The following is a 27,509-nucleotide window of genomic DNA, read 5'->3' on the forward strand; positions in this document are numbered from 1 at the left end:
GAGAATCTAGGTCTCGGCTATTACAAAGCCTCTTCTTTCGGATGGGAAGGTGATCCAGGGATGTGGTTTTTGATGAACAAGTTTTTCCTTATCAGTCACTTTTTTTCTTCTGGTGGTGTTCATATTTCTCCCTTGCCTAGCCCTCCAGCTATGTTTGTTCCACAGCCTATCTCCACTCCCACTGCTTCATCACCTGGTAAACATCATATGACCACAAGGTCCAAGTCTGGAATTTTTTAGCCCAAACTATACATTGTGATGGTTTCTTCACTCATCCTTCCAAGATCAGCTCTTGAGGCATTGCTTATACCTATTTGGAAGACAGCCATGTTGGCTGAATTCATTGCTCTCCTCAGGAATAAAACCTGGATTTTGACTACTCTACCACTTGGGAAGAATCTTATAGGCTGTACATGGGTTTTCAAACTGACGTTTCATCTCTCTGGATAGATTGCTAGGTTTAAGGCCAGGCTCGTGGCTCAAGGTTTTTCTCAGCAACCGGATTTTGACTTCAATGAAACATTCAGTCTGGTTGTTAAGCCTGCTACTATCAGACTGATTCTCACTATAGATGTGTCTTTTGGCTGGGAGGTTACACATCTTGATGTGAATAACGCATTTCTCAATGGTGAGTTGAAAGAGGACATCTATATGAAACAAGCTATTGGTTTTGAACGGGGAGGTCCTCATCTGGTCTGTAAGTTGAATAAGGCCATCTATGGGCTTAAGCAAGCTTCCAGGGCCTGGTTCTTTACCATTCATTCAGTGCTTCTTTCTCTTGACATCAAGCAGTCCAGAGCAGATGTATCTATGTTCATCAGAAAAACAGGTTCTGAGGTTATTTATCTCCTAATCTATGTGGATGATATGTTGATCATTGGAAACTGCCCTGTTGCGATTAAGAAGGTGATCAATCAGTTAAATGCCCAATTTTCTCTAAAGGATCTTGGGGAGGTGAGTCTTTTTCTTGGTGTGGTGATTGTCAAAACTGAACATAATGGCCTCCATTTGTGTCAGTCAACATATCTCAAAGATCTTTGGAAGAAAGCTAAAATGACTGGTGCAAAAGGCTGTCCTACCCCAATGGTTTCTAGTTGTAACTCAGCAAAAATATTGGAGAACAAGTCTCTGATGCTAAGCTTTGTAGGAGCATTGTTGGTGCTCTTCGGTATGCAGCCATCACTAGGCCAAACATCAATTATGCAAACATCAATTATGCAGTGAGTAAAGTGAGTCAATACATGGTCTCACCTCTTGATACTAATTGGAGGGCAGTCAAACGAATCTTGAGGTGTCAGGGACTTTGGATTTTGGCATTCAAATTCATAAATCTAATAGTATTCTATCTTCCTTCTCTGACTCAGATTGGGCTGCAGATTTGGATGATAGAAGATCCACAACTGGTTTCTGCACTTACTTTGGTAGAAGTCTCATTTCTTGGTGTGTTAAAAAGCAAACAGTTGTGGCTCGTTCTAGTACTGAAGCTGAGTACAGGAGTTTGGCTCATGCAGCCGCTGAGGTGACCTGGCTCAACTCCATGCTTGTAGAATTGAAAGTTCAAGCAAAATCAGACCTGTAATCTAGGTTGACAACATGAGTGCTATTGCTATTGCTCTTGCTTCTAATCCGGTCTTGCATACCCGAACCAAGCATATTGAGTTTGATGTCCATTTTGTCAAAGATAAGGTTTTGAACAGAGAACTTGAGCTTCGGCATGTTCCCACTCAAGATCAGGTAGCTGATATTTTTACAAAACCTCTTGGACAACAACCTTTCCTGAAGCTGAGAACCAGACTTGGTGTAGTTTCTCTAGCCTCACTCAGGTTGAGGGGGGATGTTGGAAGAGTTGATATTAAGGAATTGCATGAAGAACAAGCTGACATGGATTCATGCATGACTAGAAAAGGGAGTGCACGAGATTGCTTTAAGGATGAGAGCACGGGATCAAAACCACAAATCATAAATGATACATTGCTAGCTATTGGAGCTAATGGAGCAGGGACCGCATTTATACCTTCAAGGACGTGTTGATGAGAGGACTAAAGGAGATAGAGGTTAGTTAGGATTAGTGATCTTAATGAGACGTTAGTGAGTTAGCCATAACATAATATTGATTCTGGATTGTTCCAAGTATGTGTATAAATACTGGTTTTATAATCCTTTTATTCAATCAATGAAACAGTGTTGCTAGTTCTCTCTCATATACTATTTCCGGCTACATTCTACGTAACTTTCATCAACATGGTCTTTGGTTATTCTTTTCCGGTATCTCTGGTCTCTTTTTCTTCTTCCATGGCGGTTTCTCGGTCTTTCTCCGCCATTTTCCCTCCATTTTTAAAAAGGATATAGATTTGGAGTTTAATTTTACCGATTTCTTCAGTTCACATATATTGTTAATGAAATTAGAAACCTGTATTTATTTTGATTCCACTCCACCAGAGAGATGACATGGAAGTTCTGGATGAACATCTATATGGCAACTATTTGCAAGTTATAGGAGAGCAAACGCCTTGCAGAGAAGAACTCCTGTCAAAATCGGTGAACTTCCGATTGTCAAACGATTTTTGATGTGACATGCTAGTATTTATTCTGTTATATTGTTGAAATTGAAGTGCTACAACTGATGCTTGTTTCAATTTGAATACTTATTTATGATGACTTAAACTGAGAGATGTTTACAAGAGGGGATCTTTTCACTATTGTATTTATGATTTTTTGAAGGATTAACCAAAATTGATATAAGAACAAAGAGCACTACATGTATTTTTTGTGATGAGCAGCAGTCAGATGGAAATAAGGTTATACAAGAGATCATTTTCGCTCCTGGGGAAAAGACGTACAGATTCGTTATGGTAATTATTCATCACTCTAAATCTTTTGTTGCAACAAGTGCTATGTTCTGTTTTGCATTATTTTAGAAATAGAAACTTTCACTCCTTCATTGTGATCGTCCTCGTAGATTGTTTGGAAGTCAACCCTTTTGTGGTTTTCTTCCTTTCAACTGCTTTCTAAAGGAAGGAACTTAGGATCTTTATGTTTTAAAATGTCATGGTCTTCTTTACATATGCACCTTAACTGTGAACCTTGAACCTTCTATTACTATCTTCAGTTATCCGTCACGGCTGATATGTAAGATGTTTAGGCCGGAGCTCCAGATGTTATGGTTTTGATCAGGAATAATTCTGATATTGTAGTAAGGTTATGCTAAAATTTTTTGGTCTATCTTCATTTTTGTTGTTCTCAGCGTCTGCCAGGCCTAACATCGGACTTAATGAAGAGAGGAAAGCACTTCATACTGATCAGGAATCCCCTCGACGCGGTGGTAAATGAGCTTGCCTAGATGTCTAAAATCACTTGTATACTTGAATCTACCAGTTTCATACTAATTTTCCCATTGGATGATTTACCTATGAAATTCTTCATAGAACTAACCCTAAAACTATTAAAGTAGCCCTAAATTTTATGGATTGAATTCGTTCACTTGGTGGGAGAACTTATTCAGTGTGAATCTAATATTTCATTCTGTTTTTGACATTTGATATGTTCTTGTGTCAGACATCCTACAACAAGGTTTCTCCCCCATCATTTAGTATGCTGGGGTATTGTAACTTGGTATCCATTTACCATGAGCTCTGCGATCAAGGTAAAACCCCTCCTGTCATTGCTGCGAGAAGATCCTGAGGTTTGGACCAGTTGATACTCAAAAGCTATTACCCTGGTTTCCTTGACTGTTGTAACTTATCGAATTTATGATCGATAAACATTTTGCATTCTAATCTGGTGATAGCCTTTCATTCTTGGCTCTCTATGCAAGCATAAACAGTCAACTCTGGATCCTTACTCCTTAGTTAATCTCATATTCTTAATTTTTCCCTAGATGAATCCACGAATCTTAACCAGTGACTTTTACCCCTTCAATATGATGTAGGGTTCCCGTCATATTTGAAGTTCTTCACTCAGTAGCTGTAGTATCTAGACACTTGGTGGCAGTTTCCTGTTTACTTATTTTGTATGATTGATTTTTCATGTCTCCATCTTGTAGGGTACATTGCGTGGTCTGTGTGGTGATCTTGGTATTCCATTTCAAACTGCTATGCTCAAGTGAGTACGCAATATAGATAATGTACTTTACTGTGAATTGGCATGCTTTGATGAGTCTGTTTAGAAGTTTCCACTATTTTAGGAATTTCTGCCTGTTTTTTAGTTCATGATATGCAATGATCTGGCAAAAAATTCTTATAGAATATTACATCTGTTTCTTCTAGTATTACTATTACTACATTCCCTCTCAGTGTATGAGTTGCTTTCTGTAGGTTTCAGTATTTGACTCCATTGTCCAAGGTGGAGATGGAGTTTGGGAGGGTCTTCGAATTTATAACGGCAAAGTATTCAAATTGGAGGAGCATTTAGACAGGTGAATAAACAAGGTATAACAAAGTGTTATACTCTTAGCCTCTCTTGGATGGTTGTTGAACCCAATTTATCTAATAAAGATTTCATCAGTGATGGTTTGGTTTTGGAGATGGTTTTGATATAGACTAGTAGAAAACAAGGTCCATGTAGTGCACTCAAACGAGTTAAGTTTATTTTTCTAAACATGAACTAATGCATTACTCTTGAAATTTTAATTTAAGAAAAACTGGCATCTTCTTAACATCTCTTATGGTTTGGAAATTTCTTCACAGAAGAGTTATTAAATTATGCTTGAGTTTTGCTTATTATATACTTGTGCCCGTGTCTGATATTTAAGATTTTCCTGATCATTCCTTTATCCATTCCGTAGGTCACTACTTCTGGAATGAGCCCATCTTTCAACCAATATGGATGTACTTTGATTGGTAAGATGCAATGTGTTTAAAACAATGTTAAATAAGCTAGAAATCTGAAAATGTGTCCCTGTAGTTGTTGGTATGCAACACTGACAATTTTTAAACATCACAAATCACCTTCAAATTAAGACAGTTTCAGTCTCTTTCTTTTGCAGTGCTTGCTGAATGGAAGCCACAAGTATATGACAATGAAAATGGTATAGTTTTGGTGACGGCTACCACACGCAGTAATTCACCCAATGTAAGATCTTGGCTGTACTCGTTCCCACTATTTCTCTTATTTCACATAATTGCTTTGTTGTTATTTCCATATAGTTCTTTTTCTCCTGCTCTTCACTTGAGCATATCATCCAAATCCAACACGAGAGTATCCACAAATATTATGTGTCCTGTAAATTGTTATCCCAATTATTATGATATTACTTCACAACAATCGATTGAGCATGCTTTGAACATGACTCCACTAACAAGATTGGTAAATTAGTTAGATTTTATACTATGTGGTTTTCAACTTATATATGATCACCTGAGCTGCTTAATTACCTGTAAATGCTTGCCTGAGTTTTGCTTATTATGTATTGGATTTGAGTTATGATTCTACTTTCTAGCTATTTCACATAAGAGCTTGTTTGAACTCAGAAATCATAATACACCACTTGAATCATAAATCAGGAGATTAACAATTGCTAATTCACTACTGACTATTACTGTAATCTGATGATGTTAATTTTGTGGTTTAATTTGGATGTTTAATGTTCTCTGTATTTCCAAGAGATGAAACCGAATAGTCATCCTTGGTATGGCCATTACTCATATGTTTGTGTTTAGCTCCACCACAACAATCTGCTTAACAATATTCTTGCCAAGGTTGGTTATATGCAAAATTCAGTTAATTTGTGTCTGCCAGTTCTCAAAAGAATATTAAAGACCTTATAAATTTTATGACATGTCACTCCTTTCTAAACAGCAGGATCTTTTATATCAGGTGGCCATTTAACATTATGCTAGTCCAGTTCGTCTTTAGCTTCACTTGGCATATTTTAAACTTGTGCAGATAGAAGGGAATAATGCACATGCTTGATAAAGAGATATGTATCAGAAACAAATGCAACAAACATTGTAAGTTTATTCACTTGACCTAAAATCTACAATCTCCCGCGTCCCTTTCAGCTGCATGATTCTCCAATTGATAAACTAGAGCTTTTTGAAGTTTCACCAAGCGGAGAAAGGTGAAGCTGCAAACTAGATATATATATTAATTCTTGTCAAAATCTATTTCCAGGATCCCACTATAAAGAGTTTAATTGATGAATTGTTTGTATTTGTTGTCGCTTTTTTTTATCTTATACTCCAGGAGTATTCGATTTGTAATCCCATGTAGAGTTCAATAAGGATGAACTTATTATTAAGAGACAGCCATTGCATCCTAAAGTTTTCTACTTAAATTTATTGTTTGTAATTCAAATATGTTGAAGTTGGCAGCAGATTTGTTGCAGGTCTTCACAACAGGAACCATGGGAGAGCTCAGTCCAATAAGTTATTCCTGATATATTATGTCATTCTACATTAACTCTTTTGACTTGTTTGTTTGTTTTCACTTTCATTTTCATCTCTTCCATTTTCTTTCTCCATCTGATAATTCTCCCAGTAGCTTATAAGTTTAGTTATCCAAACACTTCACAGTTTATAAGCTTTTAAGACATTAAATCCTATACAACCCCCTTAATGCATTGCTTCAACCTTATTAGGTCCTTAAAGTTGATGGATGTACAATTGGAGATGGTATGGTGGGACCCGTGACGCGAAGATTGCAAAATGCGTATACAAAATTGAGCTCAGAATCAGGAGTGCCTATACCGGGTTATATACATAACTGAGACGGTAACTTCTACTGCAGAGCGCCTTTATATTTAGAAGATATCCATAATTCTTCAAACCGATATTATAACTTGAACCAAGGCAATGCAATTGATTTCTTTACCAATCCTCTTTCTGCTGTTACATATTTTTTTTGTTGACCATGCTTCTTCTCAGGGCACGGCAGGCAATTGAGTTGGCTAACTCGAAGGTATTACAGAGAATAAAAAGGGCGCGAAACCATCGTTCAGCGCCAGCAAGGTCACCACTCACAATGTGCAATGGAAAAAGAACCACTTGTTTGTTTGACATTGTGTGTGTAACAAGATGAAGGCAGACCAGAACAGCTTCAGTTCTCACTAGGATTTTGGAATTGCGATTTTAGTAAAATATTTTATGGAATGCATGCCTCCAATAGAACTGAGATATGTATTGGCATGGAAACATTCTAGAAATGCAACAAGGGGAAATGGATAATTTTGTCGACTTTCTAAACATCATGACATTTTCTCTGTAATTCTCCTCTTCTTTCCCTGTTTTCTTATCAATGTCTTTGCTCACTCCACGCTCAAATTTGTATGTAAGAATATACGTGTAGTAACTCTTAAAAGAAAAAAAAGAAATGAGAAAAAGAAACACCACAAACTTTTGAAGTATTGTTATACATATGCATGCATGGTCATGATCTCCTAAGATCGATCCTACAATAACTAAAAACTAGTTAAGTGTTAAGGAAACGCTTCCTCAACATCGAAATATCGAACACACTGATCAAGAAACTAATACCGTTGTCGTCGAGCGCCCAAGCTTGTGGGTCGGCGGCGAGTCCGGCGCGGGGTTTGGCTGAGCGCGAGTATATCTCGTCGGCAGCCTTGGAGGGTTTGTTTCTTGAGCAACAATCAATTGAGCCAAATTATGTATTTCCATATTTATAATATGTGGATACAAAAAAGATATGCTAAATCCCTATAATAATAATAATCATAATAATAATAATAATAATAATAATAATAATAATAATAATAATAATAATAATAATAATAATAATAATAATAATAATAATAATAGAATACTCGTATCAACTCCCCCACGGTTAAAATCCACCTTGTCCTCAAGGTGGAAACCACGAAGCAACAAAGAGTCGAACGCAGAAGCTTTGGTGAGGCGTTTCCTCCTGGATCAAACACATATCGAACAACTGAATGTCTTCCTTTATCACCTCCAATAATGCTTAAATATGGCGTGTCATTGCGCAAACATTGCATCGATGTCGAGAGATGTTGATCGATGATTCATACTTGGTACATCACCGACACAAGCAATGGCGGGCAAACCGGTGTAAGCACCATCTCCTTTCTTGCTCCAACAATTTCCAACAACATTTTTGGATGGCACTTGAACAACATTGAGTGAGGCGACGATCTTCTTCACTTCATTAGTGGAATCGTCCTCCTCTACATCGTTCAACAATGCCTTTTCCTCATTCTCTGTACTCATATCGGGGTCTTCGAGTATGTCATCTCTACCTTCCCTAGATCCCCGATTCTCACTAGGAAAGCCACGATCCATGAGTTTCTCTGCTACTTTCTCTAATATGGAGTTCTCTGAATCACAAAGCTCCTCCTTGCCCATACCACGATCACAAACGCAATCGAAAACTCTGGCTTCAACACATGAATATGCAATCTGCTTATCTAAACTCGAGGAATCAGACATTCCATCTCCTTCTTCCTCCCTCATTCCAACACTAACTTTGTAATCTGGTTCACACCGACTCTCAAACGAACGAAGACTAGGAGTAGTTTTCTTCTTCATCACTGGACTTGACATTGAGCACTAATATACCTATTATGAGAGAGAGACGACCTTCTCCCCCAACATAGATTATCACTTTCAAATCTCTCAGATATGTCATCTGACGGGTATCTCGGCTGCCTTCGCAATCCCAACGTGTCCCAACAGGTAGGCGAGCACGGTGGCGGGTAAGGGGTCTGATTGGACACACGCGCGGGCTGACCGTACAGGTCTCGCGGCGGGAGGATCAAGCGCGGTGGCCGATCGGCGGTGTGGCGGGGCTGGTGGCAAGCGGACTGGCCTCGCGGCGCTCGCACTTCTTCCCGATGATGAGGTCGGCCCAACACATCCCCCCGTGTCGGGGCTGGTGATCAAAGGACGGGTAGCCGCGGTCCTGCTGCTGCGTCGGTTGGTCCCAGCAAGTCGGGCGGTGCAGCTGCGTTGGCGAATCAGGTGGCGATCGACCCCTAGGTGGATTCCTGCGCGCGATGGCTATATCCGCTGGGCGAGTATCCCTTCCATGGGTGACAATCAGGTGGATCCAAGAGGTGTGAGACGTAGGGTGGTTTTGGCTCAGGTATGCGCGGCGCCTCCAGATTGTCGACCCGCCTATCCGTCGAATCCAGGCTGAACTCCAATTTGTCGAACTGGGCCATGATCTTCTCCAGTCCGGCGGAGGAAATCTTGCTCGTCCCTGGAAAGTTGCATGGCGGATTGCTGATTTGAACCCTCCGTCCAACTCCGGTGTAATTGCGTGACATGATGACGTTGAATGGTGGTAGTGAAGCAAGGCAGTGATCGGTGGTACTTTATTTTTGGTGAAGAAGGTATCTTCTTTTTTTTTATTGATATAATATGGAGGGTGAGATGCGATGGTGATGGTGGTGCTGCGGAGGGTGTGCGGAATGATTCCGTCGGGCAGCGGTGTGGCTAGTTGTTGTGCACGGGTGGATTCCCATCGGGCAGCGACGTAGCTATGGTTCGATCGGTGTTGTGGAGGGTGAGCTCTCAATGAAAGCACCCGTTGTTAAGGAAACGCTTCCTCAACGTCGAAATATCGAACACACTAATCAAGAAACTAATACCGTCGTCGTCGAGCGCCCAAGCTTGTGGGTCGGCGGCAAGTCCGGTGCGGGGTTTGGCTGAGCGCGAGTATATCTCGTCGGCAGCCTTGGAGGGTTTGTTTCTTGAGCAACAATCAATTGAGCCAAATTATGTATTTTCATAGATTGATTGACTAATTATTATGGAAGGCTCCACACATATTTATAATATGTGTGGATACAAAAAAGATATGCTAAATCCTATAATATCTAAACAAAATAATAATAATAATAATAGAATACTCGTATCATTAAGCTAGTGGATTGGAAAATATATTATGTTGATTTATTCTTTTAGATATCATTTAGTAGTTCTAGAATATCAGTCATGGGGTAAAATTAAAAAATATATAGAAAACATAGATGATAATTAGTAGTTTACTTATTTTATTATTTCTTTAATAGCCATTTGATCTCTTAATTAGATGGATGAGATTGAATTGTATATAATTAGTCTTGAAGAAATATTACTTGTAAGGGTAATTTTGTCATTCTGCCTAAATTGCTTATATGGATTTCGTATGTTAGTTGCTTTGTTACATTTTTAATTGTTTGCCAATCGACCATTGCATATCATTGTCAAAGAGTCCTTGTTTCATTAGTTGTTTTATTTTAGTAGCTTGATACGAATTTCGTATCTTAGCTTGTTTAGTTATCTTGGTCTGAAATTGCATATCAATGTCACTGATTCCTTATTCGTCATTAATGTTCTAAAAATAATGATAGATCACAAAATAATGATAGATCACATATTTCATGTCAATTTATAATTCATTGCTCGTCAATAACAAGTATTTTAACAAATTATCAATACATGTCGATTTGTGTTTGATGTGGTTTAGTACTCAATTTTTAATTCGTATTGCAATTTGTTTGGTTATATTAGTTGTTTTGCTTGCCAATATATGTCAGCATTTGCTTACTTACCATTGTCAATGTTGTCAATTTAGGCAAAATGACAGAATTACCCTTACAATCAATATATTCTTCATTAGGAAGCAAGTCGTACTCTAATCCTACAAAACAATCTCATGCATTCATTTAATAGATCCGATGGCTATAAATGGTGGTAGACTGTCACTTTAATTTGGGCTGTTATTTTAATAAAACCCGCCATGTAATAATGTATCCTTAAAAGGAAAAGGTGGATTTATTTTTATTACTCCCTCTATCCACATACTCCCTCCGTCCCAATAAATATGAAACATTTGGTTTCTGGCACGAGATTTTATGCAGTGTTGTTTTGTGAATTAATGAAGAGAGAGTAAGGTAAAAGAGAGGGAAAAGTAGAGAGGGTGTTGTTTCCATTTTAGGAAACGTTCCAAAAAAGAAAACGTTTCATTTCTAATGGGACAGAGGGAGTACTATATCGGGACGTACAAAATTTAAAGTTTTACTTACATTTTATCTTTTTAGGTAGTGGATCCAACAATTGTTCCCCATCTACCCCTATAATCGACTCGAACCCTCGATCTATCGGTTGGAGGGAAGTGTCGTACCAACTAAGCTGCGCCTGTGCTTCATTGTCTGGTTGATACAGACGTTGTATGTTGTAAATGATTGTGATTCATACATGTTTCTTCTTGCTGGCTTAGTCACCCATCGTGACAATCCCAAACTTTTATAAATATTAATACACCTTTGTCCACCATTTAAAAAACTATTTTGGTATTTTTGATTGTCCCCAATTTATAGAACCATTTACTTTATTCTACTTTTAGTATGTGGACCTCATATTCCACCAACTTTTTACACTCGCAATACAATACTCCCTCCGTCCCACAAGAATATGCACTCTTTCTTTTTAGTCCGTACCACAAGAATATACACTTTCCAATTTTGGAAACTCTTTCACTCTAATGAGGTGGGAATCATTCTCCACTAACAATACTTTAATTATGTTTTCTCTCTACCTCTCTCTTACTTTTCCAATTTTGCATTAAAACCCGTGCCGAACCCAAAGTGCATATTCTTTGGGGACGGACGAAGTATTAAAATAATAGTACTTTAAATGAGTCTCATTTTTCACTCACTTTCTCCTTTTACTTTTATTCACAAAGCCAAACAATTTCTTAAAAAATCTGCGCCGGATGAATAGGGTTCTTTAAAGGGTGGACGAAGTAATATATTGTACCCTCAAATCATTTTGCAGACATGAATTGATAATAACCAGTAACTACCAGAATTGAAATATTCAAAATATTGCTACATTACTCATTTCTTTATACAAAGTCAGTCACCTAACTCACAACATTTACTAAACCACGTGACTTAACTGAATTGCTCCTTTCATCTGTAATGAGTTAAATCGTCAAGCAATGTACCTCCACACTCAATAAATTTTGTGGTTGATAGATATATATTTAGGTTGTATATATGAATCAAGCAATTTAGCTGTAGAAACATGCTACTTTCTAGCAAAGAGAAAGATGATACAGTGACGGTGGAAAAATCCGAGAAACTGTGAGTAAGGTTCAAGGTCACTTTCTAAGTCTCTAACCATTTGCTTTGACTAATAGTCAAAGGGACATGAATAACAAAATCTTTTTATAAGCAAACCGAAATTGCAGATGAGGCACATGTTGATCATCTTGATATATAAATAGCTTCTTTTTTCAATTAGAAGTGAATTAGAAGTAAGTGGTAGATTGCTAGGTATTCAAGAAGTTAGTTCAAGTGTAAAATCTTGGTTTTGAGTATTCAATACAAATTTTTGTTGGGATCGTGAGTGCACATTAGATTGATATTCCATTTTTGGGTGGGGAGTCAAGCCCAATCCATCAAAGTGACTATTTAATTAGGACGTTTCTTTTTGACCAAGTAATACCAAAATCAAATTAAATAATTGATCATAATAATTTAATTTGATTTTGTTGATCAATAATATATCAATACAAATTATAACATAAATATATATAGGGGTGCGTTAAAATGATAACCATATTTATGGTGATAACCTAATAACCTATCATTTTATGGGTCAAAAATATCATTTTTACTAAAAATGATTTTTATACACTATAAAATGATATTTTTTCAGCATGCATAGAGTGATACTTTTAATCCATAAAATAATATTCTATTTTATAAAATGATATATTTCCTCCATAGAATGATAGGTTATTAGGTTATCACCATAAATAAATAAATAAATATATATATATATATATATATATATATATATATATATATAGGGATGGGGTAGTGTTAAACTCCTATTTTCCCCTTAGATTTAAGTTTCTACGCAATCTCGGTCGTTGGATTAGGAGGATGGACGTTCTAGATTATAATCTAATTTAACATCCCGCGTTTCATTATTTACCCAGTTTGATGCATCATGAGGGTGATTTAGTCATTTTGTGTACTCAAAAACGTTGAAAACCTATTGACCAAAATTTAAGCAGGCTACTCCACTACTTTCCATCGACTAAATACATCCTTCATCACCAATCGCATTTACACAAAAATCTCGCTCCAGATTCTCTCTCATGAACGACGCCACAAATTCCTTCCAGTGCCAAAAACCCTAGCCGCCGCTGTTCAAAAGCCCGGCGTTTTCTCGGAGATTCACCGCTGGGTGCCTTGCTTTCCATAATCCCCTCACGGTTTGAACTAGATTTCGTTGGACTACAACAGCAGGTAGGGTTTCGTCGTATATTGTTCGATTTTCAACAATCGTTTTCCAAATAACCGACCGAAATAAAACAACCACACCAAGATTCAATAGATTACCATCAAATCCGCGATTATTTGTTGTTAAATTCTGTAATTTTGTGATTGTTTACTGTTGCGCGCAGATTTCATCATGACTAAAAGAGGTAGACCTACGGAATCGCAACAAACACAAGAAATGGGTGAGTTTCTGTTTGCACGCTGCTCTGGTTTTCTGCGTCTCATATTTGTCAATTTGATCCTACATGATTTAGTCCTTTTTTACATTATTTTTTTGATTCTGTGCATTAATTTATCTGATGTTTCATTTGTTTGTATGTCAGTGGTCATTAGTGTCAGCATATATGCTATATTAGTGTTTCATTACTCTTATAGATCAAAATATCATGAACTGAACCTTTTAAAAGTACAGGTAATATGTGTGGGTGTGCATTGTTTGTTAAAAGATAAGCATTGTGTATAGTGGATACTGATGTGTATTTGTCATTAATGAAATTAGTTTGTTGGTTAAGAGTATATCTTGTATGATTCATCATGGTTAGGTTATAATTGCATTATTTGCTTTAGCGATTTCATTATTTGGAATGTTAATTTGTTACCTATATTGATATCTTGTATGATTCATCATGGTTGTGTTACTGGGTGAGCATTCTGATTTTTTGGTTCGTCTCCCAAATTTATCATGACGAAAAGAGGACGTCCTTCAACTTCACAACCATCCCAGTCTGAAGGTGAGCATTCTATTTTATTTGCATGTCCAATTCCTGGAATAATTGTCTGCTTCTGTACATGAAGTACTGGGTGAATGCAATATTCATGGCCGCATTATTTAACTGAATCTGTACATTATTTACCTATTTGTATGCATTAATTATCATGTTTTAGGCATTATAGACCTGTTGTTGTACATGGGTCAATGAGTGAATGCAGTAGTTGTATGTTCATTAATTGATTGAATCTGTACATTATGTAGCTATTTCTATGCATTATTTATCATGATTTAGCCATTATGTGACTTGTGTTGTACATGGGTCAAAGAGTGAATGCAATATTTGTATGTTCATTACTTGATCGAATCTGTATATTATGTAGCTATTTCTATGCATTATTTATCCTGTTTTATGCATCATTTGACTGCTGTTGTACATGAGTCTAAGAGTGAATGCAATATTTATATGTTCATTATTTGAGTGATTCTGTACATTATTTGGCTATTTGAATGCATTATTTATCCTGTTTTATGCATCATGTGACTGTTGTTGTACATGAGTCAAAGAGTGAATGGAATACTTGAATGTTCATTACTTGACCGGATCTGTACATTATTTAGTTATTTTAGTGCATTATTTATCATGGTTTATGCTTTATGTGACTGCTGTTAGACATGGGACAATGAGTGATTGCAATATTCTTGGTGCATTTTTTGATTTATTCTGAACATTATTTGATTATTAAAATGCATTATGTATCAGTTTTTAGGCATTATTTTTATGCTTCTGTACAAGGGTGTATAAGTGAATGCAGTATAACTGTCCACATTATTTTATTCAGTCTGTACATTATGTAACTAATTGTATGTTATTATTTTGTATGTTGTACAACATCAAAGCAGCTAAGATTGGACATCGACGAGGCGGTCGATGATATACTGCCAGTAGGAATTACCCAAATTCAGGAGCGATTATCAGAGGCCGGGACTAGTACAGCTTCGGAAGAGACGGAGGATATGAAACCAAGGGGTAGGAACGTCGACCATCTGTATTGTCGACGAACCCCAACAGAGTTTCTGAATTGTATTAAGAGTTTAACTCCACGACAGAAGGAAGCCGTCACAGAACTTGTACATGAGTCTAAGAGTGAATGCAATATTTGTACATTATTTAGCTATTTCTATGCATTATATATCCTGTTTTATGCATCATTAGACTGCTGCTGTACATGAGTCCAAGAATGAATGCAATATTTGTATGTTCATTACTTGAGTTATTCTGTACATTATTTGGCTATTTGAATGCATTATTTATCCTGTTTTATGCATCACGTGGTTGCTGTTGTACATGGGTCAAAGAGTGAATGGAATATTTGTATGTTCATTACTTGGTCGTATCTGTACATTATTTAGCTAATTTAGTGCATTATTTATCATGGTTTATGTTTTATGTGACTGCTGTTGGACATGGGACAATGGGTGATTGCAATATTCATGTGTGCATTTTTTGGATTTATTCTGCACCTTCCTCATCCCTTGTTTGTGCGTATCAAAATCAACAGCGCGAGCATATACATCGTATAACTCGAATGCCAAATCTAATGATTGGAACTTCTGACCAACGACGGGCTTCGATTCCGGAGAGCATTCAGGCACAACCATAACTGTATACAAACACAAATAAAAAAATGTTTTGGATACTAAGACATTATAAGATATAAAACGTTCATTACAGAGGCATAAAATAACCATTACAATGCCAAATGTGTACATTACGTGAATTAGGTATTTGGCTATTGTTTTGTTACATAATACATAATACACACTATACCCTAGGATAGCTAAACCCTAAAGGAATGACTCATAGTCGCGGTCTTTCATAGAGGTTGTGTTTCTCAAACTATACTACACCCCTAGCCCCCAGAATTGGGCAACCCGAGGGGAATGAATGAACCCTAAGCCCCACATAATCACAATCTGGCAAACATGTTTAAACCATACTACACCCTAGCCCCAACGATTTCTAAACCCTTGGGGAATGATTGAAACTAAACCCAAAAAATCAAACCGTTCCAATCCTAACATATTCATTAAATTGTATAACACAAACAAACAAACCGGCTCAGAAAACCTTTACATTGCAGTTCACATATCGTTCATTATATAGTCAATACCATCCATTATCTATTAACATTTGGTGCATTATTTGTATCGGTTTAAACTACTACCCTAGCCCCTGGGCTTGTTAAACCCTTAGGGAAAACAGGAAATGTGCGTCAAACATCGAAACACGGCACAACTTAAATTAAACGGGGCAGGATAAATGTTCATTACATATCACAAATAATGCATTACAGAAACTAAAACTACGCATTATACTACACAATATGTACATTATGTATATCTGTTTTAAAAAATGCCTACTCGCTATGCATGTGCAACCCCAGACGAATTACTGTAGCTCGTGTATTTGGACAACGTTTGTTAGACTTAGAACAAACTACACCCTAGCCCCTAGGCTTGTTAAACCCTTAGGGAAAACAAGAAACGTGAACCAAACATCGAAACACGGCACAACTTAAATTAAACGGGGCAGGATAAATGTTCATTACATATCACAAATAATGCATTACAGAAACTAAAACTACGCATTATACTACACAATATGTACATTATGTATATCTGTTTTAAAAAATGCCTACTCGCTTTGCATGTGCAACCCCAGACGAATTACTGTAGCTCGTGTATTTGGACAACGTTTGTTAGACTTAGAACATACTACACCCTAGCCCCTAGGCTTGTTAAACCCTTAGGGAAAACAAGAAACGTGAACCAAACATCGAAACACGGCACAACTTAAATTAAACGGAGCAGGATAAATGTCCATTACATATCACAAATAATGCATTACAGAAACTAAAACTACGCATTATACTACACAATATGTACATTATGTATATCTGTTTTAAAAAATGCCTACTCGCTATGCATGTGCAACCCCAGGCGAATTACTGTAGCTTGTGTATTTGGACAACGTTTGTTTGACTTAGAACATACTACACCCTAGCCCCTAGGCTTGTTAAACCCTTAGGGAAAACAAGAAACGTGAACCAAACATCGAAACACGGAACAACTTAAATTAAACGGGTTAGTATAAATGTTCATTACATATCACAAATAATGCATTACAGAAACTAAACTGCGCATTATACTATATAATATGTACATTATGTAAATCAGTAAAAAAAAACCTACGCACTATGAATGTGCAATCCCAGATGAATTACTGCAGCTCGTGTATTTGGACAACATTATTTAGACTTAGAACATAAATGTGTGCATTATTTTAACTTATGTAGTCATTATTTGTATTTTGGTGGTCATTGTTGTAAACATTAATGCAATATTCGTGTGTTCATTATTGTAATGGTTCCGCACATTATATGAATATTTATATGCATAAGCATATCCTGGTGTATGCATCATGTAACTGGTGGTTTTTATTGTTGAAGAGTACATGGAATATGTTGATGTGCATTACTTGGTTTAATCTCTTCATTATTTGTTTGTACATGTTCAGGTAATGATGAATTATATGCAATATACTATACATTATATAACATAAACGAGTGCATTACATAAGCGTACTTATACATTACATGTATAATTATTTATACATAGTCATTCAACATTAAATCAAACACTAAACGGATGGCACCAATTCGTGGAAATACGTAAATGTTTGGAATCGCATATTATACCATAAACCTGGGCCCAGAAATCTGCAACCCTACGGGAATGATTGAAAACCAATTTAACATGAAATAACAACACCTATAAGCTTGAATGAACCGTATCAACAACAAAACCATTAAACAACTAAACTGATTCAATAAATCAATACCCAAGCACACAAACATGAAACACGAACTCACTGATTTAAACATATTGGGTCGTGCGGCGGAATTACAAGTAAAAATTTTGACAGCAACCAAATCAATACACATGGGCGAAAATTGCAATATTACCTTCTTCCATTGGTACTCGAAACACCGGGGATGAACCGTATTCGTTAGATTTAGATTCAAAACATTTGTTCACCAATGACAGAAACTTCGATCTGCAAAAGGAACTCGGCTAAACGCGGGATTATGGACGCAATGAACTAAATCTGGAAAAGATTTGCTGATAAACTGCAATCAGCATGGAGGGAGGAATTCACGCCTCTTACCATAACTAACTAGAAGAGAGAATTTCAATTTTACCCTTCACACGTAAAAAACGCATGCAATCTGATAAATGGATCAACTTATTTTATCCGTTAGATCGGCTGAAATAAAGGGTGGAGATTAAGAAGGAAATTGAATTTAATAGGTAAAAAGGATTTGAATACAATCCTATAGGGATATATATATGCATTCTTTTCTTTCATTAGTAAAGAATAAAATATTCCTTTCCTTTTACTATAATAACTACCACAATTTTTCCAATTAATGGCAATCCGCACATATATATACTCACATATTCTCCTTTTCCTTATTAACATAGGAACGTGATATTAGTCAAACCTAATGACTAATTATGATTTAGAGAATATATTATGGCTAATTGGTTATACGTCCATTTTCATTTCAATTAATATAATAATTAATGGATAGCTAATTAATAGGGGAAAATGTCACTTATACCAAATACATGTATTATATAAAAAATCCAATTCTATTTAGGATTCTATCACGTGTCACATATATGAGATATAAAACTTAGAGGAATGACACATCGCACTTCCATCACGTTGGTAGGCAAGAAAAGAGATAAAGAGATAAAATTCATCATCGACTTGTGCCCGCTCTGATACCATATTAGAAATAAGACACTCATCCCTTAAAAGGCCTTATAAACGGGAGGGCTATTCATACTTATATAGAGAAGTCAGGATCACCATCAAGTCGATGTGAGACAAGATTTAAGAGTTTTAATAGATAACACCTATATACTCATCCAACTTCCCTCTGGGAAGGGGTTGTAACCCAACATTTTCCCAGGCGATGATTTTCTTAGAAATGGTTTATGGATATAGTGTCAATCGTTGGTTCTAGGGGTGGCACGGTACGGTATACCGCACTCAAAATGTCATACTGCGTACCGTACCGCAAATTGCGGTATGAGAAAATATCATACCTATACCTTACCAAATTTTTCGGTATACCTCATTGCGGTATACCGCAAAATTCGGTATGATTATTTTCAATACCGTTACCATACCGTCTATGCGGTATACCGTACTTTTACATCATACCGAAATAAGGTATGGCATATCGAGTACGGTATACCAAAATAAGGTATGACATACCGTAATACTTGTGTTTCATACCAAAAAATTCTATTATAGGCAAATATTTAAAATAAAATTTCACTTATTTAAATAATTTCCTAAAGATTAAAACTACACCATAATCAAATCTATACAGTGGACTTGATTTGCATCTTTGCATATGTATGTTTGGGGTTGGGGGCGGTTGAACTAAAATATGAAAGTATGGTCAGGGATTTTAACCTATTAACTATTTTTTATATAAATTTTAAATGCAACATATATATCAAATTTTTGGCAAATATCGTAAATGCGGTATATTGCGGTATACCGCGGTATAGGAAAATCTATACCTTTACCGTACCGATAGATATCAGTACGGTATCATACCGTACCGCAACTTGCGGTATACCGCAAATTCGGTATTTTCGGTATTTTTTCGGTACGATAAGTGCGGTATTTCGGTATTACGGTATATTTTGCCAGCCCTAGTTGGTTCCCAAACAGTTGCTTTTGTATACAAATTGCTGATATTTTGTCGCCGAGATTCCATATGGAGCAGAGTTCATCAACATCATTTTCAATGTGAAGATTAATAATGGCTAGAAGGAAGAGTTGAGATTTCGTCTATATAAATGAATCAGCGCCGTTAATCTTAAAACACACGATCGTCTCATGTTGTTCGTATATGAGTGCATTAAAGGAAGAAACACAATTGTGCTATAGAAGATCTGACTTGCAGAAACACACACAACACAAATTTTATTAATTCTTGAAAATGAATTCACTCTTGAGTTACAATTGACATGACAATTTAATGTCACACTTAAACAATCAAACTATGTTAAACACACAAGACACATAAGAAATACAAATAAATGAAGCAGACGAAGAAAAGTAAGCTAGAAATTGGTCAAGATTTTCACGTTTCAGGCGGCTCAACATTTGGGCATGTCTGGAGGCGGAGGCAGCATCTTAGCATCCGCAGTCTTGCCATTTTTCACAATAAACGCCATCTCCATTCCCCAGCTAACATGCCTCTCCAAATGACAATGCATTAGCCAAACACCTGCAACAATCAATTTTCAAAAGGTTAGGGTTAGGGTTAGGGTTAGGGTTAGGGTTAGCCCTATGTAAATAAAAGTGATTTACCTGGATTGTTGGCCTTGAACCTAATAGCAGTCCATCCATTGCTCGGAACAGCAATAGTATTCTGCAGAGGAGGATCCACAAGATTATAATTGACCGAGTCCCTTTTCCTGTTGAAGTTTCCGGTCCCCATTCCAACCACGTAGAAGCTGTAGCCGTGCAAGTGCATCGGATGATATACCCCATTACCAAGATTAGTACCTTGGAACACAACCTCCACCGTCGTATTATACTTCAACACTGCGACTTCTGTCCCATTTTGAGGCGTCCGGTAGACGCTAGGGATATTCTCCGCGGTGTAGTTGAAAGTGAAAGGTGGGTTTCTAGGGAAGTTTTCGTCGTAGACTCCTGGAATCTGATTGTAGTAAGCTCCAAGAATGTCGATTCTCGGTTGAACGAACGTGATGTTGTTGATGCTTGCCTTCAGCCGCTGGCCAGCCACCTGCCCGGTACATCCCGGGCAAGGAAATGTGTTGATTGAGAGAGTGAAGAGAAACGTTTTCTTTACTTCCCGAGGAACGTCGATTGGGTGATCTTTGCCACCTAAGCTTCTTAGCCGCGCTGTGAAACTATCGGAGGCAATGGTGTCGTTGATCAGGGGGAGTGTGGGGAGGAGGGGGGAAGACGAGTTGGGATAGTTTCCGGTGTACTCGACAATGGCGGTGGTCGTGTTTTCTGAAGAGCTTCCGGCAACGCTATGCACTCTCGAAGCCATGTAGTAATGGCTAGGGTTTTGGTTGGCCTCCAACAGGAAATCGATGGTTTGGCCGGGTGATATTGCAATGTAGTCGGTAGCGAATGGCTTCGTGTAGCTGCCATCCGATCCGACTACAGTGATGTTGTGGTTGGCGATTTTGAAGAACATTATATTGTTCATCACTGCGTTGATCATTCGGAATAGATATGTCTTCCCATGATCAACCTTCACCTTGAATGTATCTGTGTTCACACATTTTTATTTCCAAAATTAAGACCAACACCAACTATATAAACATATACATGTATTAATTTGTCAAAATGGTTTTTTACCAGGTTTAGAGCAGGGATGGAGATCACCAGGTTGACCATTTATGAGGAAGGCATCAGAAATGATTGGGTCGCCTCCACTAGCCATAAATTCAGACAAGACTGCCTGAATGTCGCTTTTCCACCACTCTCCTATATTACAAAAATTTCCTTTTATGAAAATTGCAGTTCATACAAAGCAAGAATGGAAAAGTTTTCATTTGACGTCTCAAGGATGCAGCTTGAGTTGGTGACGTAGGCGAAATGCCAATACAGAAGTACAATAGAATTTGGCCATCAGACATTGATTAGAGTCCGAAAAATGACAAAAATATGGAATACTGTTTTTTTGGGCTTAATCTTTTAATTTCCTAGTTTTCGTTTTATTTTATTCTGGATCTCTAGGGTTTTTTAGCCGCTTATAAATAGCGGGTGTCTTTGTTTTGAATGAAACTTTTGATTAATATGGTTATTTATATTTTAAAGAAACTATGGTATCACCATTTACTCACCAATTCTACATCTCTTTTCTACATTCAATAAGTTAGGTTTAGAAAGTACAGTAATTTAAAAGAAATTTTATACAGTAGTACTAGGTGCATATGATCATAATACTATAAAAAGATGATTCAAGATGGAAATGTGACTTAGTAAACACACACACCTAATATGATGGGAATCTCAGCAGCAGGAGTGGGGAAGGGATAAGCATCACCCTCTTTTGGATAGACGATGAGCGAACCATGCACAGTAGCTCGAGACCAGTCGCTGTGAGCGTGCCACCATAGAGTACCTATCTCATCAGAAAGTACGATCTTTTGGCTAAACCTGGTCCCGGGACGAATCGGGCACTGGGTTATGTATTCGGGACCATCTGACCACGGATATCTCGGTTGTTTCACTCCATGCCTGCATTTATATAATCAACTAATTTACAAAAATCTCGTCGATTTTGAACACTTTGATATTGTGATTATGCAGTGGTAATTACCAATGAATGGTTACATTCTCAGTTGCTCGGTTGATAACATCAACAATAAGAGTATCTCCTTGTCTAACATGTAATGTTGGGCCTGGGAATTCCCCATTTACTGTTAATATGCTCTTGTTGCTGCACAACCTCGTGTATGGAGTATCCTTCAACTGCAATTATAGGAATATGGAATGTAGGATTGTAAAGTATAGCTTGGAAATTGTTACATTTTTAATTATAAAATAACCTTTCTTTCACTTTTCAATTTGAATTCTACTACAATAATGGCACGTGAGTCCCACTTTTAAATATTACTCCCTTCGTCCCCGATTAATTGTCACTCTTTGATTGGGCACGAGTTTTAAGAAATGTAACGAAAAGTTGGTTGAAAAAGTTAGTGGAATGTGGGACTCACTTTTTATATTTGTTTTATAATAAAATGTGAGTGAAGTGAGTTAGTGGAATGTGAGATCTACTTACCATTTATGGGAAAAATGAATTGTGACAATTATTGAGGGACGGACCGAAATGGAAAATAGTGACAACTAATCGGGGACGGAGGGAGTAGTTTTATAATAAAATGTGAGTGAGAATGAGTTAATGGAATATGAGGTCCACTACCAAAAATGGTAAAAGTGAAAGATGATAAATTTTTAGGCACAGACGAAAATGAAAATAAGTGACAAATTTTTAGGGACGGATGGAGTAATAATTATTATATTTGGAGATATAGTCATTGCAAAATGAAACGTTGCTTTTCAAAGTTTTAAAGCAAAGTGCAAATTGTAAATTCAAAAAAATATTGTGTTGGCGAAAGATATAATGCAGAAGAATATTACTTACCACAAATTTGTGACGATGAATTTTTGCATGGGTAGCTACGAAAGCACATGTTAGAAGAAATAACAAGACTAGGTACTTCATGCTGCCTAATTCTATGTTATAGCTAGTTTCTTTTTTTACTCTTCTTGTTTCCCTCTATTAGGATGTTTGAATCTGATTTGTATATGTTTTTTTTTAGATACTCGAAGTATTTATAGATGTAGGAAGGTAATGAAAGTGCATGGTAGATTTTTCTAAAGTGAAAAGGGCCAATTCATAATATTTACGTGTGATAGAATTGAAGAAACGCTGGTTTTCTCATTTTCAACTATTAATTTGTCTGAATTTTCTAAATACAACGAATTGGACCTTTTCATTAGTTAAATTTTATCAACTTCTGTACACAAACTATTACTTTTCATCGATTCATAGGATGGTCAATGTTAATCCATTACGTAAATGTAATTAGTCGCTAAGTTTCTTCTTCCTTTCGTATTAGATAATCTGGATTTATTCCGCATAAAATAGCATGAAGAATATTTAAAATTGAACGACTTTTAAGTTGATCCAAAAGTTGAATTAAATTTATCTATTGCATCCTCCCTTTAAATAGAATTTATATTATTTTCATTTTTGATCCGTCGGTTTAAAATTATTTCTATATTAGGAAACACTTTCTCTCTCTAATGAGATAAAACTCATTCTCTACTATTAAGACTAATAATTTTTTTATTTATTTCTTTTACTTTATCAGTTGTGCATTAAAACTCGTATTGTTTCAGAAATTTATATTTTTAAAGAACTTATAGTAATTAAATATATTTTTTTACATTCTAAAATATGGTTCCAATGTAGAAAATATCTCGATATATTTACCAAATAAAAAACAAGTCATCCATCAGTTCCAATATATAAGTAATTGATTTCTTTTCGATACCAGATTAAAGAAAAATATTTATTGAGTTAAGTGAAGTGAATAAAGAAGAGATATAAAATATGAGAGAGCTAAAGAATTGATTTTTAGAAAATAGAAGTTGATCACTTATAGAGTGCTCAGTGACTATTCCCCGCGCAGATTTGTAGGCACCTTAATGGCTGGGACAGCTGGGTCAAGATCCCCTGACCATTTGATTAAGGATGGACGAGTCCCATGCCACTCGATCATACTCATTGGGTTCATTAATTTTGATATTTAAATAGTAGCAACTATTTCGATCATGAATCTGTGGTAACTTTGCTGAAATTTTCCACAATTTAATTAAATAGTATGAAAACCGTTGAACTTCAACCAAATCAGAGAATATAGCGAAAAGCGTACAGTAAATTTGAAAAAACAATGTAACGAAAGGTCGTCGGCAGCTATAATTAGTAGTATGAAGTTTTATATCACATGTGCCTTAAAGTGTTTAAACAAATTAATTGGCTGTGATTGGTTATATTTGAAATAATATTCTGGTATCCAATTTTATGTCTAAATTTGACGTTTTAATATAGTATACTTCTTCCGGCTCACTTTAATTGGAGCAATTATTTAGTACATAAATTAAGAAATATTACTTCCTTAGTCCCTATTAAATGTCTCATTCTTCTTATTTAAATGGTGTTCAATATAAGTCTCATTTCATTTTTTACTACTACCCCATATTACAGAAACTCGTTCACTCTCATCAAAATTCTTATAAAACTAATATATAAAAGTGAGGTTCATATATTTCACTAACTTATTCCACCAATTTTCCATCACAAGGTGAAATAATTTAACGGGAACCAGAGAAAGTAAAGTAAGATCATCACAACCATGTATACCAAACTCAAACTCATATCACACTAAATATTAATTTTACTCCAATCGTTTACATTAAACTCAAATTTATAGTCCTATAATATTGGAAACTGCATCTTTACTACAAACGGCAAATTAAAATCTGGACCATTATATTTCCAATTTAGATGTCAACGGATGAAAAATAATATTGGTGTGTTTGGTTTTTGCATGTGTTTAGAGTGTAGATTTTCTCGGTTTTGTTGATATTTGGCTAAGATATGACGTGATTATATCACCATCTCTATTATTTTGGTATTTGACCATACTGTTTGAGCTGTGTAGAAAAAGAGCTCAAATAGGTTAAAAACGGGACGAAAGATGAAGTCTATTATCAGGTTTTATACCTCAATTCTTTAGTCAATTCTATATCAATTAAAGGATTTCATGAGTTTGCTGGGAAGGTGCAAGAAAACACGTGAAAACGAGCCAAAAACATATTATCATTCAAGCCAAGATAAACAAATGAAGGAAATTAGAATGTCAATAGTAATCGGTCTGCCAAGATGGTTTCCTTCTCTTTAAATACCAGCATTCTCTTCGTTATCAAATGAGCTTCGTGTGTGTACCTCACACGTGTCAATCGGAGTTCGGTATAAAAAGTTATGACCATTTTACGAAGACTGCAGAAAAGTGTCAAACCAACGAGTCACTGGGTGCACACTCAGCAACTCGCTGGCTCGGAACAAAGATCTGAACTTTCCCAGTGAGCTGCTGGATACGAACCCGACGACCCTCTGGTGTGTCCCAACATTCCAATCGCGATTTTGGCCCTTTTTCGAGCCCGACTCTTAATAGAGTTCAAGTAGATGTCACAAAATTAAAACTCTACGAAATTTTCGAACCCCCAAATTGACACAAAATCCTCCAAGAGCCAGAAGAGGGCCATTGTGAGTACTTTGATAATCAAGACGAAGGATTCTCACTACTCGATTCACCTCTAGGATATTTGATATCAATTTACCTATGTTGAACTTGTTTTTGTGATGATTAATTTGTTGATTTCATTTTGAACATAATTAACTAATCATCTTTTGGGGAGTTTTGGGTGAAGATTACATTAAATCCTTGTTTTGATTAATTGATTTGAACCTTTTCTAGTTCTTGTAATTATTTTGGTTGTTTTATGCTTTTATTTGTTTTTTTGTTTGCCCAGCTTTAGAACTATGATCGTTTAACAATATTAATCGAGAGATAGGTAACTTTTTGTAGTTAAGGGACAATCATCACTTAGATTGTCTTTACTCGAGAGAGGGGATACCTTAGTGAGGGCTTGGGTCTTAGGAGTTATTGGAGTTAGATTCGAAGAATTGAAATGAGACATTAATATTAGAATTTAATCAATTGGGTAGGTGCACTTCACAGAAAGTTTATTCTGTATTAGAGACTTTTCTAATAATCCTTGAGACATATAAAAATAAAAGGTTTTGTGAAACTAATCAATACTAGGATGTTGGAGTTGAATCCTAGAACTCTACATCTTTCTATATATTTTTCCAAACATCAAACTAATCAGTAATGTTGGATTTCAACCAACCTTAGTTTTGATAAATAAGTACTCTCCCTCCTTAGTTTTGATAAATAAATACTCTCTTAGTCTTACCGGATCATGCATTTTCTAATTTTAGAAACTATTTTTTTAATAAAGTGAGATTCATTTTTCGTTACTAATACTTTAATTATTTTTTTTAATGTTTTTTTACTTTATCAATTTTATAATTAAACTTGTATCAAACTCAAAGTGCATATTCTTTGACGACGAATGAGTAATATAATTCGATCAAAGATTGAATTTGTGGTAACTTTGCTCGAAATATCCGCAATTTAATTAAATAATACTACTAATGAAAACCGTTGAACTTCAGTCAAATCAGAGAATATTGTCAAAACGAGAATATTGTGAAAAGCGTACAGCATATATATCTTAATTTGGAAAATCCATTTAGAAAAGTCGTCGGCAGCCTTAATTATGAAAGTTTAAAATCACATGTGCCTAATTAATCTGCAGCTAAACCCATGCTTACCTTTATTATCTATTTTGAAAGTGTAAAAACAAATTAACAGGCAGTGATTGGTTTAAATCTGAAATAATATTCATGTATTCAATTTTATGTCTAGATTTGACGTTGAAATATAGTTGAAGCATTTTTATTCGGCATGGAAACTATGAAATGCATGTTTATAGGTTAATTTAAACTGAATAAAATAGAAAAGACAAAAAAATGTAAATAAGAGAGAACTTTTTTGTTGAAAAAGTAAAAAGCAATTCAACTACCTTCAAACAGCTCAAAACGAATACAACTCAACTAGTGGGGTATGCTTTTTTTAATGGCGCTTTTTCACCTTGAGATCGATGGAATATTAATGAGGAGTATTATGTTTGCGGGCTGTCGAAAGTAGGCTAACTGAACCAATCAGATTTCGAGATTATATTTAATTGAATCGAATTATTTCTTCTTC

At 36.0% G+C, this 27,509-nt stretch overlaps 1 protein-coding gene and 1 pseudogene across 1 annotated transcript; one reads left to right on the forward strand and one right to left on the reverse strand.

Annotated features, from left to right (window-relative positions):
- Nucleotides 1-2,192: 2,192 nt before the first annotated feature.
- Nucleotides 2,193-7,177, forward strand: LOC121777106 (annotated as a pseudogene).
- A 12,845-nt stretch (nt 7,178-20,022) lies between these two features.
- On the reverse strand, nt 20,023-23,392 carry LOC121776329 (laccase-14-like). The gene is made up of 6 exons (XM_042173504.1): nt 23,249-23,392; nt 22,424-22,575; nt 22,097-22,341; nt 21,457-21,585; nt 20,431-21,366; nt 20,023-20,347 (listed from the first exon to the last, which is right to left on the reverse strand). Exons 1-6 carry the CDS (start codon nt 23,327-23,329, stop codon nt 20,217-20,219), a joined length of 1,674 nt encoding a protein of 557 aa, XP_042029438.1. The 5' UTR covers nt 23,330-23,392; the 3' UTR covers nt 20,023-20,216.
- Between the last annotated feature and the right edge of the window lie 4,117 nt (nt 23,393-27,509).

Source organism: Salvia splendens, chromosome 18 (genome assembly GCF_004379255.2).
Source record: "Salvia splendens isolate huo1 chromosome 18, SspV2, whole genome shotgun sequence".
Taxonomy (NCBI): Eukaryota; Viridiplantae; Streptophyta; class Magnoliopsida; order Lamiales; family Lamiaceae; genus Salvia; species Salvia splendens.

Coding starts and splice junctions, on each gene's coding strand:
- LOC121776329 (XM_042173504.1), bottom strand. CDS start 23,329: ATGAAGTACCTAGTCTTGTTATTTCTTCTAACATGTGCTTTCGTAGCT. Junction 22,342..22,423: donor GAGAATGTAACCATTCATTG/GTAATTACCACT, acceptor ATATAAATGCAG/GCATGGAGTGAAACAACCGA. Junction 20,348..20,430: donor GTTCAAGGCCAACAATCCAG/GTAAATCACTTT, acceptor TGATTGTTGCAG/GTGTTTGGCTAATGCATTGT.